General features: G+C 46.7%; 1 protein-coding gene across 2 annotated transcripts in view; it reads left to right on the forward strand.

Annotated features, from left to right (window-relative positions):
- MLLT3 (MLLT3 super elongation complex subunit) overlaps positions 1 to 19,868 on the forward strand; it is a 504,841-nt gene that overhangs the window by 464,048 nt on the left and 20,925 nt on the right. For both annotated transcript variants that reach the window (XM_085634429.1, XM_085634424.1), the window contains 2 exons: positions 17,984 to 18,055; positions 19,754 to 19,825. In XM_085634429.1, coding sequence (XP_085490555.1) covers positions 17,984 to 18,055; positions 19,754 to 19,825 — 144 coding nt within the window. The remainder of the gene's footprint in view (positions 1 to 17,983; positions 18,056 to 19,753; positions 19,826 to 19,868) is intronic.

A 19,868-nucleotide genomic window follows, 5' to 3' on the forward strand; every position in this document is an offset into this window, starting at 1 on the left:
GTAAGAGGATAGACGTCACAGGGAGGAAAATAGAGAGGAATGCAGCAATTCACTGGCGCATTGCGAACTCCAATGCCCTAATAAAAAGACATGCGTACCAACACTGGGAAGAGGTTGGACAGCTACTCAAACATCTCCCAGAACAATACCAGCAGAGGGCAACACACCTGGTGGAAGAAGGCCAGAACATGGCCAACACCTGCCTAAAATCAGCCCTGGTTGCGGCAGACCCATCCAGCAGGCTCATGATGATTGGAGTGACAGAAAGGAGGCATGCCTGGCTAAGGATTTCAGGTTTCAAACCGGAGGTCCAGAACAATATTCTGAACACAGCCTTCAATGGGGAACAACTGTTCGGCACACCAGTGGACGAGAAGCTGCAACAGCTCAAAAAGCAGAACGAAACTGTGAGGGCCATGGGAGCACTGCAGTTCAGAGGGATGAGAAGGGGCACCCCCTCAAGGAGACCGAACGGCAGAGGAGGAAACCAGCCGGGAACGTCGCACCAGACTTTCCAGCAAAGTTGTCAGAGTAACAACCAGACACAGCAAGGTCAGCAACAGCAAAACTGGCAGTACCAACCTAGGGGCCACTCCTTTCGGGGGCGACCGAACAGACGTGGACAAACAATAAGAGGGGGGCAGAAGCAATCCACCTCAAAGTGACTCCGCTGTACCGAACGTGCCCACCCACACCATCTCTACGGGGGCGGCACAACAAAAGGCTCACAAAACACAAACACACAAAGGAGAAAACAGCGAACATGTAACACCGGTAGGAGGGAGACTAAGACACTTCTTCCAGGAGTGGAAGAAGATAACAGACAAAAGGATACTAAACATCATACTGTTCGGATACTGTATAGAACTGGAAAAAAAGCCACCAAACAGGAGGCCAACCAACAAAACGCACACTGCAAAATAGCTTGCGCTCCTCCTGCAGGAAGCATAGTAACTCCTCCGCAAGGAGGCAATAGAAATAGTGCTGTTCAAAGAAAGAAACAAGGGAGTGTACTCCAACTACTTCCTCGTGCCAAAAGTGGACGAAACGTTAAGACCCATCCTGGACCTACGGTTCCTAAACCAATGCATAAAAACACAAAAAAGGGACGGGGATTTTATGTCCACTATAGACCTCAAGGATGCCTACCTACACATTCCTATGAACCGAAAACACAAACATCGCCTGAGATTTGCCATCAACAAAGCGCACTACCAGTTCACGGCCCTAGCCTTTGGACTAAAATCTGCACCAAGGGTCTTCACAAAATGCCTAGCTGCGGTAGCGGCGCACTTACGAAGACAGGGAATTCATGTATAGCCCTACCTAGACGATTGGTTGGTAAAGGCGAACACCTACAACCAATGCAAACTGCATGCTCAGCGGGTCACGCACACGCTGACAGAACTAGGATTTTCGATACACTGGGTGAAGTCCTCGATAGAACCAGAGCAGGTGAAGATCTTCCTGGGCGCACAGATCAACACCATTCAGGGCAGGGTGTTCCCCAGGGAGAAGAGAATCTTCACACTACTGAAGGAGAGGCGTCAGTACCGGAAGGGTCAACCTCTGACTGTGAGGACAGTGAGCAAACTCATGGGGATGATGGCGTCCTGCATTCACCTAGTCCCCAATATCCGACCCCACATGAGACCATTCCAGAAATGGCTACAGCACCAGTGGTCACAGGCAACAGGGAGGTGGGAGGATCTAGTGGTTGTAACGCACACAGTGCAAGAGGAGATCCCATGGTGGAACAAAGAGAACATAACAAAGGGGAAGCCATTTACACCACCAACTCCAACAGTGACCATCACAACAGTCGCATCCCAAATGGGATGGGGAGCGTACATGAACCAGCTCAAAGTGAGGGGTTTGTGGACACAAATGGATGCGATAAGACACATCAACTACCTGGAACTAAAGACCGTGTTCCTTGCCCTAAAAGCCTTCCAGAGACAACTGTACAGCCAGAGAGTGTTGATACAATCCAACAACACCACAACAATGTCCTACATCAACAAGCAGGGAGGCACAAAGTATGTGGCGCTATCAAAACTAGCGCAGGAGATTTGGATGTGGGCCATCCCACTACAAATAGACCTGGCGATACATCGACCAGGGAAGGAAAATTTGGAAGCAGACAGACTCAGCAGACAGACATCAGCATCCCACGAGGGGAGCTCAATACACAGGAAATGTAAAAACTATTCAAGAAGTGGGGGGGCCCCACAAATAGACCTGTTTGCAACACACCTGAATGCAAAATGCCCAAACTTCGCATCCAGACGGCCAGGGCAGCTATCTCTTACTAATGATGTGACCCGGTAAATCTAATATAAGCTGTGGTGGTTTCTGCCCCGCTTTCCTATCAATATCTGCCACTTGTAATTGTGCCCAAGCACCACCCCTCATGTTCCTGTTTGCGGACCATACGCCAAAGGTCAGGGACCAATATCAATCCAAAAAACATATCAATATCAACTAAAGTCATAACACAAGAAGTTACTGCAGTATTCAATTCATCATAAAATGCACTCTGTTTTTTTCTAGGGTCAGGCAAAGAAGTTTTAAGGGCCAATACGTCCGATCGCTTCCAAGGGGAATAAATCCATTGGAACTGGAACCCAGCCGCGTTAACACCCTGACCGTCACCTACGGCTGCTTGTAACACCGGGGTCGCTTCTCGCATAGGATAAGCTTTAGTCGAGGCCGACATGAGCCTCTTAAGTTTTCTTTTCTGAGTAAATATATCTTCTACTGCTACTTTTAAGGGAGCAGCGGTCAGCGCTCCTTCATTTGTCCTTTTACATATCTTAATCAATTCTCAAGGAGCTTCCTCATTCATATTAGTCCTCCAGTCCTCTATTTGTGCATTAGCCAATTCCCCTACAACATACTGCTGAGTCATTTGTGGGTATTGTGTCAAAATCGTAAAAACCTGGTCCAATCGTATATCGTCATCCCGGACCCATTCACAGGCCCTAACCAATAATACCACTTTGTCCTCTTCCGTAAGGATAGCTCAATTACGTCATTTAGGAGTTGGGGGTGTACAAACTACAGTCTTTCTATCAAGAACAGGGGTTGCAGCAGAGGCAGCAGGCAATGGAGGATACATCTGAAAGAAACACGTTAGTTAGATTCCTCACCTTAGAATATCCCCAGGCGTCAGACTGGATCCGGAAGATTTTTCGTCAGCAATACCCCTTGCGCGTCGCTAGGCGTCGTCTGCGGCTCCGCGTCCGTCGTCGGCGTCGTGCGCCGGGATGACGTCGTCGGAGTACTTAGACGCCGCCCTCGCGCGCTGACGTCAGTTCTTCTTTTTTCCGCGCCAGTAAGCGCAGATCCGGGAGAGCTACCCCTTTTAGTCTTTTTTGACTAAATCTTTTTGATCATTTTTGATCCTTGTCTGTCGACATCTGGTGCCGGTAGGATGCCTGGGTTCAAGGCTTGCGAAGATTGTCATCGACTGATGTCGGTGACCGATCACCACCGCCGGTGCCTCTACTGCTTAGGCCTCGACCACGACGCGGAGTCGTGCAACGACTGTCAGGCCCTGACTTCGAAGGCTAGGCGGGAGCGGTCCCGCAAGCTTCTCGAGCTTCGCCACTCGGCTCCGCGTCGTGCGCGATCCCGGTCCAGGAGGAGGTCCAAGGATCGCTCGCGGAGCCCTAGCCGACGCCACCATCGATCGTCGGGCTCCAAGTCGTCGGGTAAGTCCAAACACTCTAAGAAGTCCAAGCGGCGACATCGCTCTTCGGACTCCCCTCGCCGGTCGCGCGACTCGGCCGAGGGTCCAAGTGGTTCCACCCCCGCGGCTCCGGCGGAGCCGCAGGTGCCGCGTCCGCCCCCATACCTTCCGGTCCCTGGGGCTGACGCGGCGCCGGCGGAGATCAGTGCCTTCCTCTCGGCCATGAGGAGCCTGGCCCCGCCGTCGACGCCCGCTGGCGCGCCTTCGGGCCCTGCGGACTCGACTGGGCGACCTCGCGTGCCGGCGGCTCCGGCCCCGGCGCCGTCGACGACTCCGGTCTCGACGCCGCAGGTCCCCGCGGGGCCCTTGCCTGGGCCCCAGTCGACGCCGGTTGACCTTGTCACTCCTCCACCGGCGCCGACGCCTGAACCACCGACGCCGTCACCGGCGCCACCGACGCCGACGCCTGTGACGCCGACGCCCCGGTTTAGCCCTCATCCGGACCCGACGCCGGTACGGCGTCCGCCGACGCCGCATCCAACGCCGCTTGAGTCCTACCATCTCTACAGTCCGGTTCCGATCATTCCTCCTGTTTATCAGGAATCGGAAGAAGGGGGCGACTGGGAGGGGTTCGAGGACCCTCTGGCTGTTCAGTCACAGCTTTCTCAGGACTGGGCAGATGAACTGGGGGAGGCCAGCGGGCTGGACACCTCGCCAGACGCTGGATTCACTTCTCCTCCGACCGTGGCTTCGGAGGAGGGTGCAGCATTTTCTGTGGTGCTGCGCAAGGCGGCTGAGGCCCTTGGGCTCGAGTTGCCTGCCGTGGCTGTGAGGACCAACATCCTCACTGAGGTGCTTCAAACCTCAGCAAGCTCCACTGAGCCTCTGCTGCCGTTCAACGAGGCCCTCACTGACGTTCTGCAGGGCACCTGGTCCAAGCCCTCCACAGTTCCTCCTGTGGATAGGAACGTTGCCAGGCGCCACCGCCCTGCTCCGGGCGACCCCAGTTTCCTGTCCCAACACCCCACCCCCGAGAGTCTGGTTATCCAGGCCTCTACTTCCCAATCCTCCTTCCCGACCGCTCCGCCGGACCGGGATTCCAAGAGACTCGAGCAGTTTGGCAAGAAACTGTTCTCGTCCCTTAGTTTGGGCCTGCGGTCCTTAAATACCGCCTGTCTCTTGGACCGTTATTCCCATTCCCTGTGGGATACGGTGGAGGACGTGCTGCCCCTGTGTCCGGAGGAGGTCCGGACGCGTCTTACCCAGGCTTTGGCCGATGGGAGGGATGCAGCACGGCACGCCATAAGATGTGGGCTTGACACCACGGACTCGCTAGGTCGGGCGATTTCCACCACGGTGGCGCTCCGCCGCCACGCCTGGATGCGGTCCACGTCATTTTCCGGGGATGTCCAGAACACCCTCATGGACATGCCCTTTGATGGCACTCGCCTGTTTGGTGAGAAGGCGGACAGTGCGCTGAACCGCTTTAAGGACTCCCGGGCTACGGCCAAGTCCTTGGGCCTCTCGGCTCCGCGGGCGCACACCTCCGCTTTTCGCCCCTTTCGTGGCCAAGGAAGGGGCGCCTCCTCACGTCCGCAAAGCCACCAGCCGCAGAACCAACCTGCGCGCGGTCGCGGACGTGGCTTCCGCCGTGGCGGAAATGGAGGCCGACGTGGTCAGCCCACATCCACCCCGGCAGCATCCGCCTCAAAGCCTTCCTAGTCCGAGCTTTCAGGCCCATACCACGCCAGTGGGCGGCAGAGTTCGCCATCACCTGCTCCACTGGCGGTCCATAACATCGGACAGGTGGGTGCTGCAAATCGTCCGAAGGGGCTACTCCCTCCCCTTCGAGACGACCCCTCCAGCCATGCCACCGCAGCACCACCGTATCTCGGGGGATCATTTGGATCTTCTCCGCGAGGAAGTTTCGGCTCTCTTGGCCAAGGGGGCCGTCGAGCGCGTTCCGAGTCCAGAAGTAGGTCGTGGTTGTTATTCCCACTACTTTCTGGTTCCCAAGAAGGGCAAGGGGGGCCTGCGCCCTATCTTGGACCTCCGGAACGTCAATGCCTTCCTCCGAAAGGAAAGGTTCAAGATGCTAACGTTGGCTCAGGTTTTAGCTGCCCTAGACCCTGGAGACTGGATGGTAGCGTTGGACTTGCAGGACGCATATTTCCATATCCCCGTCCTGCCGGCCCACCGGTGTTACCTGCGGTTCACGGTGGGCCAAGAGCACTTTCAGTTTACCGTGCTCCCCTTCGGCCTCACCAGTGCCCCTCGGGTGTTCACGAAAGTGATGGCGGTGGTCGCAGCTCATCTGCGCAGATCAGGGGTCCCAGTCTTCCCCTATCTCGACGACTGGTTGTTGAAGGCGGGCTCGCCCCAGGCAGTCGTCTCCCACCTCCAGACTACGGCGGATCTCCTGCATTTGCTGGGGTTTTCCATCAACGTGCCGAAGTCACACTTGAGTCCCTCTCAGAAGCTCCTCTTCATCGGAGCGGTTCTCGATTCGGCGCAGTTCCGGGTCCATCCACCGGAACAGCGGGTCCGGGATATACAGGCCCTGATTCCCATCTTTCGGCCTCTATCCCGGGTTTCGGTCAGGCTAGTGTTGCGGCTTCTGGGGCTGATGGCCTCCTGCATCCTACTAGTGCATCACGCCAGGCGGCGCATGCGGGCTCTGCAGTGGGACCTGAAGTTTCAGTGGGCCCAGCATCACGGCAACCTGTCCGACCATGTCTTGATCTCGGAGGGTACTGCACAGCAGTTGCAGTGGTGGCTCACGGACCGCGAGTGGGTCAAGGGCAAGAGCCTCTCCCTTCCCCAACCGGAGCATGTCGTAGTGACGGATGCGTCCCTCCTGGGATGGGGTGGCCATATGGGAGAGGCGGAGATCAGAGGCCTCTGGTCTCCGGCGGAGTCTCGTCTCCACATCAACCTGTTGGAGTTGAGAGCGATCCGGCTTGCACTGAAAGCCTTCCTTCCCTCTGTCAGGGGCAGTGTCGTGCAGGTGTTCACGGACAACACCACCGCCATGTGGTACTGCAACAAACAGGGCGGGGTGGGGTCGTGGACCCTTTGTCAGGAGGCTCTGCGCCTCTGGACATGGCTGGAACACCAGGGCGTCACCCTGGTGGTTCAACATCTGGCGGGCTCTCTGAACGCCAGAGCAGACGAACTCAGCCGCCGGTGCATGATGGATCACGAATGGCGTCTGAACTCCGAAGTGGTGCAAGGCCTCTTTCAGCAGTGGGGAGAGCCTTGGTTAGATCTATTCGCCACCGAAGAGAACGCGCAATGTCAGCAGTTCTGCGCGTTGGAATTTCCAAGGCGGCACTCGCTCGGCGACGCTTTTCGTCACGAGTGGAATTGCGGTCTGTTGTACGCCTTTCCGCCTATACCACTTCTGCCCAGAGTGCTGAAGAAGATCAGGCGCGACCGGGCCCAAGTCATCTTGGTGGCTCCGGATTGGGCACGAAGATACTGGTATCCCGAGCTACTCAGTCTGTTGACCGATCCCCCGATACGTCTGCCCCTTCGGGAGGATCTTCTGTCGCAGCAGCAGGGGACGGTCCTCCACCCGAACCTGTCCAGCCTCCACCTCCATGCGTGGAGATTGAGCGGCGGCAGTTGATGCCATTTGACTTGCCTCCTGAAGTCTGTGATATCATTCTGGCAGCCAGGCGTCCCTCCACAAAGTCGGTATACGCCTGCCGGTGGAACAAATTTGTGGCATGGTGCACAGCAAAGGCTGTGGATCCCCTTTCCGCCCCTCTTTCTGAGGTTCTCCTCTTCCTTCTTTCTCTGGCCCGGCAGGGCTCTGCCCTGGGCACCCTGAAAGGTTATCTTGCTGCCATCTCCGCCTTCTTGCGGCTTCCTGATCAGCCTTCTCTTTTCAAGTCCCCTGTGGTTACACGCTTTCTCAAAGGCATTACACACACGTTCCCTCCTGTCCCTTTTGTAATGCCTCAGTGGGACTTGAATCTGGTTTTGACATTCCTGATGTGCGCTCCCTTCGAGCCTCTTCACAATTGCCCTCTTCGTCTTCTAACTCTAAAGACTGCTTTTCTGGTAGCCATCACCTCGGCTAGACGGGTGAGTGAGCTCCAGGCTTTATCTTCAAAGCCTCCTTTTCTATCTGTTCATCCGGACAAGGTTGTCCTTCGGCCTCGTCCCTCCTTTCTTCCTAAAGTGGTGACTCCATTTCACCTTGGGCAGTCTGTCACCTTGCCCACCTTCTTTCCGCCTCCGCATCCTTCCAAAGAGGAAGAGAGGCTCCACCGTCTGGACCCAAAACGTGCGCTCTCCTTTTATCTGGACCGCACAAAACAGTTCCGGGTGGACGACCAGCTTTTTGTTGGGTACGTGGGCGCTAAGAAGGGGAAATCTGTGCACAAACGAACCATCTCTCGGTGGGTCGTTTTGTGTATAAAAATCTGCTATTCCTTGGCTAAAAAGGACCCTCCTGTTGGGCTGCGCGCCCATTCTACTCGGGCCACGGCGGCTACTACTGCCTTGGGACGGGGAGTCCCTTTGCAGGACATCTGTCAGGCGGCGACGTGGGCTTCGCTACACACGTTTGCCAGGCATTATTGCCTTGACAGCCAAGTCCGGAGGGATGGCTTCTTTGGCCGTTCTGTCCTCCAGGACTTTCTGGTGTGATCTTGGTTCGCAGACCCACCACCGGGGATGGTATTGCTTGGGTATCTATTCTAAGGTGAGGAATCTAACTAACGTGTTTCTTTCAGATGAACAAGTTACTAACCTTCGGTAACGATGTATCTGTAAGAAACATTAGTTAGTTAGATTCCTCACCGACCCACCCATCCTCCCCGTTCTGCGAACTGACATCTAGGGTTAAGGTTGTCCTTTCAGGCCCCTAGATTTTATTTTTGGCACCAGTGTCGGTCTTTGCATGGCTCTGCGTTCCTGGCGCGGAAGGCTATGTACAAGAACTGACGTCAGCGCGCGAGGGCGGCGTCTAAGTACTCCGACGACGTCATCCCGGCGCACGACGCCGACGACGGACGCGGAGCCGCAGACGACGCCTAGCGACGCGCAAGGGGTATTGCTGACGAAAAATCTTCCGGATCCAGTCTGACGCCTGGGGATATTCTAAGGTGAGGAATCTAACTAACTAATGTTTCTTACAGATACATCGTTACCGAAGGTTAGTAACTTGTTCATTTGAACTACTGGAGGTAACTAGGGAGGCGCCGTCGGGGCTGCATTATTTCCAAAAGGATTCGGCGCATAAGGTCTGCAAAGCATTAATTCTAATTCTGAATCCTCCTCCTCTAAACCCTTAAGTCCTGTTTCTTCCTTAGTCACATATACTTTCTGCAATTGAAGTTTAAATCGTTTCTCATCACTCTACACTTTCTGCTTGCATTTTTAATTGTAGCTCTTTAATCTTCTGCACAATAGTCTGCTCTTCAGCTTTCTTCCTATCCTTTTCTTCGTTAATTTGTTTCTGTTTAATATATTTTTTCAATAATCCTAAAGTATCAAACATACACTGCCTACTTTTCTTTTTAAAAAGTTGCTCTTCTATATATTTCAATTTATTTGAATCAAAGGTACCATGAAGTGACCACTGTAAACTAGCATCGGCCTTTGTATATTTGTTCCATAATGCACTAAACAGTATGGGAGAAATACCGTATTTAATGTACATTTAATAATTCAGAGTGCCTTCTAAAGGTGCTGGCTGCCTTTCTTCTAAAACATGTTTTGTGTTGCAGCAACAACATAATGCACGAAGTGTGTTCAAAACAGGCATGTTTACCAAACACTTCTTAACAATAGCATTAAGAGACTCTTATACCAACCTAAAGATGAGAAAAAATTCTCACATTACCTGGCGTTTGCAAAGGCCTTTTTCCCAACAAAAAAGACAACCAATTCGATCCTACCTGATCGCAGTACTCCAACTCCCACCTGCCGATCTTCGGCTCAATAGATCACCTCCAAAATGCCAACCGAAGATCCCCTTTTGAGACACACAGCCGCCACAAAGGTCAGGTCGATAAGCTGAAAATCACCTTGGCCGCGAGAGAAAGTCTCAGTCAGCGGGTCCCCCTTCAGTGTTTCTGTCCTGTCGAAACTACCTCCTTCTGTGTCTTTAAATGGGGACCCACGTTGCCGGCACCAATTGTAGAAGTGAGATTCCTACCAGTCTCACTGGGGCAGGGACATCCTTTGTCTACAGGTTCAATAAATGAGGATCAAGACAGGAGTGGGACAAAACTCAAGTTTATTATATCTCAAGAGATGGTCATACAGACACTACAAGTGCCTGAGAGAGAACAAACTAGTACAGTCTGAGACCTGCCTTTTATATATTTTGGGTACCATAGAATTTAACCAAAAACCCCTTTGTCATGGTTACATCATACTTTTACATAACCCTCTTATGACATTTTTACATAATGCTTACACAACGCCCACATGCTGCACTGTAGAATCCTGATGAACCCCTACCCGCGTCACTTTCATAGATGGGCAAGGGAGGTTACAGGCGTTGGTGGGCTAACAGATTAGACATCTGAGCACGTAGGCCTTTTGGCAGGGCAGGGCTGCTTACTCTGACACGCGAACATTATCAGTATGACCAGCTTTCAGTGAACACGCAACTTCTAACTTAGAAAGTCCCCGTAAAAAAACTAAATGGGGCTGACAGGCAAAATGGTTGAAAGCAGAGGCTAAGTTAACAGAATATCATTTTTTATAGTTGAACACTACCATTTGGAACACTACCATTTGGAACACTTCCTTATCTTGGAGATGCTGCGTGTCTCAACAAGGTGTCCTGCGGGAAGCAATCTTCCTATGGCACCCTGGATGGTCTCAAGTGGAATCTCAAATGGAGAGGGATGGGTGCTATTGTAGTCAAAGGAGCTGGATGTGATGTGAGTATCAGTGTCATTGATGCGGATCTCACATAATCACATCTACCTCTGCCCTATTCGACAACAACTTAAAGGCACATGTTAGCAAATTCTATATAAAATGTAATACAGATGCGAGAAATAACCATCAATTTGCCAGGCAAAGTTGTTTTTAAGAGGTGTCATTAAACAAGAGTTGTTCTTCCTTATGAGTTGAAATTCCAATAACTCTCTAGCTGACTATTCTATAAATATATTCTGAATCACAGCCGGTGCCAAATATACAGCATATGCTCAAAGTACTGCAATGTCGTTGAAAGTTCTAATGCAAGATGCATCAATTAATATGCTAAAAACGAGGTTCCTGTGAAGTACAAGTGCATAACTAATGTCCTAACTTCATATCTACAGTATTGGTACACATTTTTGTTTAAACAAGATTATCAGTTTTGTGAATTGTCCATTTCAAAGCCCAGTAACGGCTTATTATCTAAGTGCTTGTGCAGAGTGTAAAATTGATAATACAAAGATCTAAAATTCAAGTGCTCCCTAATCATTCCAAAATAAATTTACGTAATAATATTGCCTCTGATTACATATAAGAGAGGCATTAATATTCATTTAAATATACTGGACCGGAGAGAATTGCTGTACATTTGATCAAGGAAGATCTCAAAATTCACCAAGTCCCAGTGGTGCCTCTGTACCCCAGGATTGCGGCGCGAGTACGGGCCAGTAAATCCAATGCAAAGCTTTGTCAATATCTAAATAAAGCACACGCACTCCAGCTAAAATTTTCCAGTGTAATTTAATGTGCTGGCAAACACACCCATTGCGTTTCGAGAACCACTGTTCTCTTGTTCACGAGTAAACACTTGCAAGTGAAGATGAGCATATAAACAGAAATAGCGTCATAAAAACAAACGACTGACTTTGGATGTTTCATAATCACATCAGTGCCATCTTTGAAAACGTTTGCAACCTTAGCAGTAGCCTAGAAATGTAATATCTTTTTGTATTTTGCACTTGTGTACATGAGAACTTTACTCAGTATGTCATTGGTGGCCAAGATATTACTACAATACTGCGTGTTGTAAATATCATACACATTAGACAATCACACCCAGGTGGGCCCAGATATTAGTACATATACAGTGAGTTGATAAAATGCTTCGAATCGCTCACAATATACCTCATATGCATAGACACTTTCGCCCAAGTGGGATTACTTTTCTGTGAATAAAGAATATTTTTATCATCAGTAACCGTGAATATACGTTCTCCTCTAGACCAACTTAAAGGCATCAAAACATCAAATCAGTTCTTAATAAAATTGAGAATAAACCGTGCACATATACAGTGCTACATGTTTAACTCCAAAGAGTACCCTAGTGGGTATTAATTTTAAATAAAATTAGAACAATGCCGCTGATCAAACTTAACACCATAGTCGGATACAGAAGAGGTTAGTGTAGCAGGCATAACCATGTTGTGAGTGGTAAAATTTACCTTTAAATAGTATACGCTCAAGCAACTGTTCAAATATCACCCATAAGTTAGAGTACATAACTCAAATGAGCGTCCCAATTAAGTCAAAAGAGTTCAAACTACAAGAAGAATTCTTACTTAACTTAAGCAGTCGCCTATTTGACTCCACCGTCTTCCGCAATACCACCTGCATGAAACATAGAAAATACGAATTTGAAATCTTAATATTAAAAATAAACAGAGGTCAACTGAAATGCCTAGTATACATACTCAACAAAGCATTTTAAACATAATAGAGATATTAGCCTAAATGCACGGCTAATTCCTCATCCATGTTGAGCCCTAGGGGGTGTACTGTGCGGAAGTTTATTAAATAGAGGGATTCCAACCTTCTGAGTGATAGCACTCCAATCACTGCCCCAGATGTTAAATGGGATCTGGTCAAACGCAAAGATTTGAAGTAAGCCTGTGTCGCTAGAGTGGCATTTACTTAAATGCCTTGTAAACAGGTATTGTTTATCGCAGCAGATGACGCTCGTGTTCCAATACACTTTTTTTTACCTTGTGAATAGTGCTGTAGATATAGTATAGGTTGCAAGGACATTTCAGGGCGTATATTGAATCAGAGTAGCACAATAAACACTTAAGGATCTTAAATGTCTGGGTGGCATTGGGTATAGTGGAGAAGTGTGGCTCAATGATTAGAGCGGCAGACCCTGATGCAGAGGTCTAGCCCGGGACCAGGGTTCAATTCCCCGCCTCGGCGGGTCTTGGGCTCAAAAATTCCACGGACCTGATAATTCTCGCCTCGGTGCCATTCCAATCATGGAGTCCCACTCTGCAACTCTGGGCAAAAGCTTGCTTAATCTCCACAACGGCCCCCACAACGCTAAGGATGCCTGGCCTCCACCTTGGGGGTGCCCAGGAGTGGACGCCTCACAGGGAAAGCCAGGATGGGTTCCACAGCGGTATTCGTACAAGCGCCTTGAGACCCTTGCGGGTGAGTAGTGCGCTATACAAGTATCAATTTACATTCAATTTACATATAGTAAATGATTGTACAGTTCTGCTCGATTTACATGCTTTGCAATTTTTGTATGTCACAAATCCAGCTATTCTTATTACTCTCCTCACATCCTGTTGACTAGAAATCATGTTTCTACATAACATGTCTTTAAGGAATTTACTGGTTTGCTACATAATTGGAGATAATGTCCTCTATGTGTTACACATGCCAATGTTTTTGTAATAGCCCTCTGACTTTATTGACATATTTGCTATAGGTGGTGATGAATCTAATAGGTTCATTTTCACTCGGAGTGTTACCACTGTAGGTGACAAGAGCATCTCTTTTCAATTTTCTCACCTTCACATCAGCTTTTGTAAGGGTCTCAGTACTGTATCCCCTTATGTAAAACCCTCCATTTTCTTTTCTGTCTCAAATTCGGCATTGTTACTACAGTTATGCCTGGCTCGTATTAATTCCCCGTAGGGAATGCTGTAGAGTAGACTACGTTCCTTGGGTAGTTGCTGGTAGCATGTAGGATGCTGTTGCCTGCAATCTCTTTACGGAATAGCTTAGTCTCGATCTGGGAGTTGTTGATCATGAGTTTTAAATCAAGAAATTCAAGAGTATTTTCATGAATATTACACGAGAAACTCCGGTTCAGATAATTTTTGTTACGTTCCTCAACAAATTGGAGAGCAAGCTGTTTGGACCCTTTCCAGATGATGAAAATATCATCAATGTAGCTGGCCCAGAGCACTACATGTTCTTCAAAAAGATGGATGTTAGCCATGGTTCGCTCCTCCCACCTGTCCATGTAGAGGCATGCGTAGCTAGGAGCGAAGCAACTTCCCGTCACAGTGCCCTGGGTCTGCCGATGGTGCTTATTATCAAGCATGAAAAAGCACTGACTACATTCTCAAAGCACACAAACTGCAGCTTGACGAAATCGTTAAAATATTCTTTGTTTTTTGACAAGGCTTTTTTATTTTTTTTTGAGTGATGCAATCTTTGAATTTTTGGGGTTATTGACGAAGCAGTCTCATTTTCTTTCTGCTATCCACAGGGCTGACGTACAGAATAAGCTTGATTTCCATTCTCAATAGTATTTCCAGCCATAGGCTCTGTCCACTGTTTGTTCTGTAGAATGTAGTTAAAAAACCTCTGATGCTTTTACTAGAAGATAATCTAACTATTTCCTGTCAAACAACTTTATGAAATATGAATGTAGGTGCTATAAATATATTTAAACTTGGGTGTGCAAGATGTGTGAAGAAATTATCCTGAAGATGTTTTTATTTTAGTCTCACTCTTTACATGCATTTCAAAGAGCACGCCTCTAAGAAATGCATGCCAGCAGCCCTCCTCTCCTGAAAAATGTTAAACCTTTCCTACCTTAGTCTGCTCTAGATCAACATTGCAAGCTTTTATCCTCTCCCAGCTAGACAGAGGCAAAGATCTGCTCAACCAGTCTGTTCTATCATCATAATGCCACCCGAAAAGGGCTTTCTGCTTGCTGCTACTCGTCTAGTTAAGGTCCCTAAAACATTCAACTGCATTGTCCCAACTCAGCAGGAACTTCACTGACTCTTCCTCCTGGCATAGATCATCTTCAACAGAAGCTGTAGAAATAACATCCAAACACACCTGGCAACAATATTGCTGTCCCTGCTGAACAGTGACACACAAGCAGTCAGAATATTGCCACAGTGGAGGCGAGGAAAATACTTTAAAGCAGGCTTTCTCCACGTTCGCTTTCAGGATCTGGAAGACCATCTCCATCACTTTAGAAACCTCTTTACACAAAGCTGCCACCTGTCCCAATGGCTTCCCCTCCTCTCCTCTCTCTTCCTATTCTTATTACTGTGCATTCGACCCTCACCCTTCTGTTAATTACTCTTTTGCTTCCCTGCTAGATTTGTGCTGTACAAGTACCGTTTCATACATACATATGTCTAAAAAAAATATGAAATTCTAAATCATATTTAAAAATGCAACATTAAGAAAAACATGCCTTCCCTGTTCTTGATAAAATTTCAGAACGTTAGCCTTTGTAATGGCACTGCATTATGATATGTTCCGACTTTGGGCAAAGGGGGAGTTTCAAGAGGAAAGGGATGATAGTCTTATAAATAGTCTCACCCCCCCCCCCCCCCCCCCCCCAGGAAGAAGCCATTACATTATTGTGCAGTCTCCCACTTTTCTCTCCCCAGTCTCACATATGTTGGCAGGTCAGAGAGAAAGGCTGTGAGAGGCAGAAAGGACGAAGCTGCAGAGAGACAAACACTTATGACAAGGAAATCCAGACTTTTATAGACAATAACAGGAAGTAGAGAGCATAAGGAGAAACATTTAGCCGATGTTGAAAGATAGAATCTACATTAAATTAAATGAAAGGTAAATCTTCTAATCGGTTCCCAGGCACAGGCTAGATCAGTGGTCTCCAACCTTTTCTGTAATAAGAGAGAAAATGCAACTGGAGAGTTAACTTTCTTTATATCCATTACACAAAACTCATCATTTTAATTTCCTCCCAAGTCAAAGTGTCTTTACAAACAGCAGGCCTATTACTCCCAGTGGCCTGTAGACATAATGCCAGATTTATAACAGAAAAATAGTCTTTTGTTTACATGTGACAAATTTAAAGCAAATAAACATGCTTCATAAATCATTAGGGCTTAATTTAAAGTAGAGAAAAACACTTAAGACAATGATTCCTAGAAAAACTTTTCTTCACTTAAATTTCTCCCACTGAAAGAAATATGACTATATTTTCCAGTTATAAATATGGCACAGTGTCTACAAGCCACTGGGAGCAAGATGTCTGTTGTTTGTAAATGTGACATTTTAAAAAGGGAGAAATTAAATTGAAGAGTTAACTTAATCATTAAGTTAACTCTTAGTTTTAATTTTCTCTGATTTAAAAGTATTAAAAAATTTCATTTTATTCTCATGCTCCAATATTGGGTTGAGAACGACTTTTATTCAAGAGTTAAATACCCCAGTGCTTCAGTTCTGAACCTCTGACACATATGGGTCATAAATCTGAGTGGAGCACTGCTCAATATCAGGCTCTGATAATAATGTAAAGAAAACAGAATAGGACACGTTACCACGCAAACTTTTACAACGCATGCCTTTACAACGCGGTTTTTACATTGCAACATCCATTACAACACATGATTTTACAACGCCTGCCATCACATCGCATTTTTAGAAACTACACTTACAACGCATTCCATTACAACGCATTCCATTACAACGCATAATACTTTAAGGGCAACAGAAGTGAACGTGTTGGATAGTGTAGGGGTAAAAATTACCATTCCCACTCCAGTGAGTGCAACAGTAGGGTACGCGTTGGATAGTGTAGGGGTAAAAATTGCTATTCCCACTTCAGTGATTACAACAGTAGGGTAAGTGTTGGCTAGTGTAGGGGTAAAAATTACTATTTTCCATTACTTACCTTATAATGCGTTGTAATGGCATGCATTGTAGTGGCATGCGTTGTAGTGGCATGCGTTGTAGTGACATGCATTGTAATTGCTGCGTTGTAATGGCATGCGATGTAAAGGATGTTGCGTTGTAATGACTGCGTTGTAAAGGTAGTGCATTGTAATGACTGCATTGTAATGGTTGTTTCCCAGTAAACCTAGCCTTTTCTTAACCTTAAAAGGAAAACTCAACACTTATTTATTGCAGTTCTTAGCTAAAAATAAACTTCAAGCTGGGAGCTACTCTTAAGGTTTCTGCGAGCTACGGGTAGCTCGCGGTCGACTGGTTGGAGACACCTGGGCTAGATATTGACACTCTTATAGAGCCCTGCAGTAGTAAAGTTACTGCATAGTATTACTGTGAGGTTGGGGTTAAGGCACTAAAAATGAGGAGCAGCATGCGAAGTTCGTTTTGTAGGTTTTTCCACTTTACCACCTGAATTTTAGTTTTGGATCTCAGTCACAGAATTCTTGTGATTTAACACTGTATTAAAACAAATTTTAAGGTTGGCAGCAACGGCAGAAACGTGCAGTACTTGGATGCATCATGTTTCTGGCGTCAGTCCGTACCTCTAAAGACTGTAAGGGAGCTAACATTTTTAAGTAACGATGCTCCTTCTCTTTAAGCTTGGTCATATGCTCCAGGAGAATCCAGAACAGAATAAATGTTATCATTATTTTTATATTTATGCAGTACCATTGCCTTTCCAATATTATTCGACAGTACGGAAAGTAATTATTATACATGAGATTCTGTAATCCCCATATAAATGCCAGTCTCTGATTTCTTTATCATCTGCGACTTGTGAGGCACCCATTCGCCGATTATAAAGAAAAGGCATCAGAACTTTACTATTATAAGTTATTACAGTTGCGTTCTGACTTCACAATGCCTGAAAGCAGCTGTTTAAACCAAGGGAAACCGAATGTTGCCTCTTTGTCTTCTGATGTATTTTGTAGCTCATAATGACAAGCAGAGAGAACATGTTTATTTTTTGGACTCATTAGATAGAAAAAAGCTAGAATTTTTCTGCATGTTTCTACACATTCCTAGCTAGTGCAGCTTTTTATTTTTTTTAATTAAATTGACTTAATGAACTGGTAATAATATCTGTTTGCAGCAAATAAATAACAGGTTTTTGTGTTTAATTTTGGACTAGAGGTTTTATTTGTATTCATGTTTGCAAACACACTCAATCACTCTTTCATGTGAAAGAGTTATGCACCAAGGTTTTTAAGTGGTTTGTGGGAAAGGTGAGGGTGTGACCATGTATTATACAAGATAAAGTACCCCCTGGTGTACATAATAAGGATATTGCATGTCACCGTGGTGTTCCATAACTCGGCCTCCGGTAATGTCTACAGTAAAGCCAAATTAAAGTTGTGCTAAACATTTTTTTCTTTCATACCCCAGATTGTAGAAGTTAAAAGCCCAATTAAGCAGGCCATGTCTGAAAAGCCATTAAAGAATGGGGAGTGTGACAAGGTAAGGAGTTTTTTTTCTACTACCTAATAAGTTATTTTATCAAAATGAACTGGCTGGAATCCTTTATCAAATGACCTTTTTTCAGAGCATAGCTAGATCACTCCATTGGCGTACTAATAATTTCACTTTCACATGCATTATCAGGCTTTCTGCAGTGCTATGCTAGCTTTGCATAGCTCAGCACTACGAAAAGCCTTTCATTTGACCTTTGCCCTATGTGCAAATGGGATGCAAAGAGGATCAAAGGGCTTACCTCATTAACATTAGATCAGCAGTGTCTCATTGCACTAACTACAAATGAAGCCATGGAAGTATGCAGTGTTCTGCAGATGTCCATTTTAGGTTTTGTTTTAAGGGGCAAGTCACAATGCTGGTAAAAGTGGTACATTGCGAAAGGTACCCCTGGACCTTAGTCTGTTGCTTGCTTCAGTTGATGCTGGCACCTTGAACATGCTCAATGGAAAGTGTTGGAACTGAACAGTTTACACTTTGTGAATGATTTTGCCTACACTTGGCTTTCAGTACTGGGCTTTGGCTTAGTAGGTGTACATGTAGACCTATTGTGTGTTTCCTGCATGGCCCATTTTGCACAAGTTATTATTTGACATGCTTGTTTTTGTAGCACGTTGCATTTTCACGCAGAACTTGCACATGTTTTCGTATTTTGTTCTTTTCCTGGGATTTAGCTTGAACACACTAGAAAAGGTCACCCAACAATGGCCCTTTTTATTTTCTCTGGTCTGACACTAGCACCTAGACATAACAAGAGAAAGCAGCTGCTGTTTGTGAGCATGCATGTCTTGCCCTATAAGTGAGGACAAGGTTTCTGAAAAACACACACTGAACAAAGGTCTTGAGGCAAAAGTTTTGCACCAGCTGAGATGTAGAATATCCATCTATATGCTAAGGTGGGGGGCCCACCACTAATCCCATAGATCTGTAATACATAATCCTTTAGCTTCCATGGAAAAGGGCCGGGGTTTAGGCTAATCTGTCTTATAATATGACAGGGCTTTTATGGTATATGGGTCATTAACCATGCTAATGATATTTGTGGTATGCATCTGTTTTCTGATTGTGGCGCAAATGCTGCATCTTGGAGCACGACAGTTTAAATAAATATTATAAACTTCCTTTGTGTCTCTTGTTTATCTTTTTTTACGAGTGAGTGAGCGAAAGGATGTGTCCTGTTACCGCGATCCCTGAGAGGGTTGATATTGTTGTGTTCTAGGATGCCAACTCACTTATTTTTCTGGAAAGGTTAGGTGGGCAAGTGAGGCACTATAGCTTTTCAGACTCTGGCTCATAGATACTGAGGTGGTATAGTAACCCAGTTCCTACATGCTGATTTCCTGTTGTCCCGAGCATAGTTCTGTTCCTGAACAGAATCCCTGCAACAGGCCTATGTGCTTTGTCAGCTGAAATAAGGGTGTGCCCGTTTGATGCACTTTTTCCTTTGCGACTCGAAATATGTTCATCAAATTTATAATAATATATTGTTGCGTATTGAAATGCACATTTGTACGTTGCAAATGGGCAGATTACATAGATAAAGGCAGCTGCATTGCTCAATAATTATTTGCGAATTAATGACCATTTTTATGTGTAATGTAAGTACCCAAATCACTCAAGAAAATGCATTTGGTTAAGTATGCTTTGAAAGTTAGGATCTTTAACGTATTTGTTTTCAAATTTCAGGCGTATCTAGATGAGCTAGTTGAGCTACATAGAAGATTAATGACTCTAAGGGAAAGACATGTACTTCAACAGGTGAGCAAAAACTATTCGAGAAAGCCCATGCCACTTTTACTGT

Source organism: Triturus cristatus, chromosome 2_1 (assembly GCF_964204655.1).
Source record: "Triturus cristatus chromosome 2_1, aTriCri1.1, whole genome shotgun sequence".
Lineage (NCBI taxonomy): Eukaryota > Metazoa > Chordata > Amphibia > Caudata > Salamandridae > Triturus > Triturus cristatus.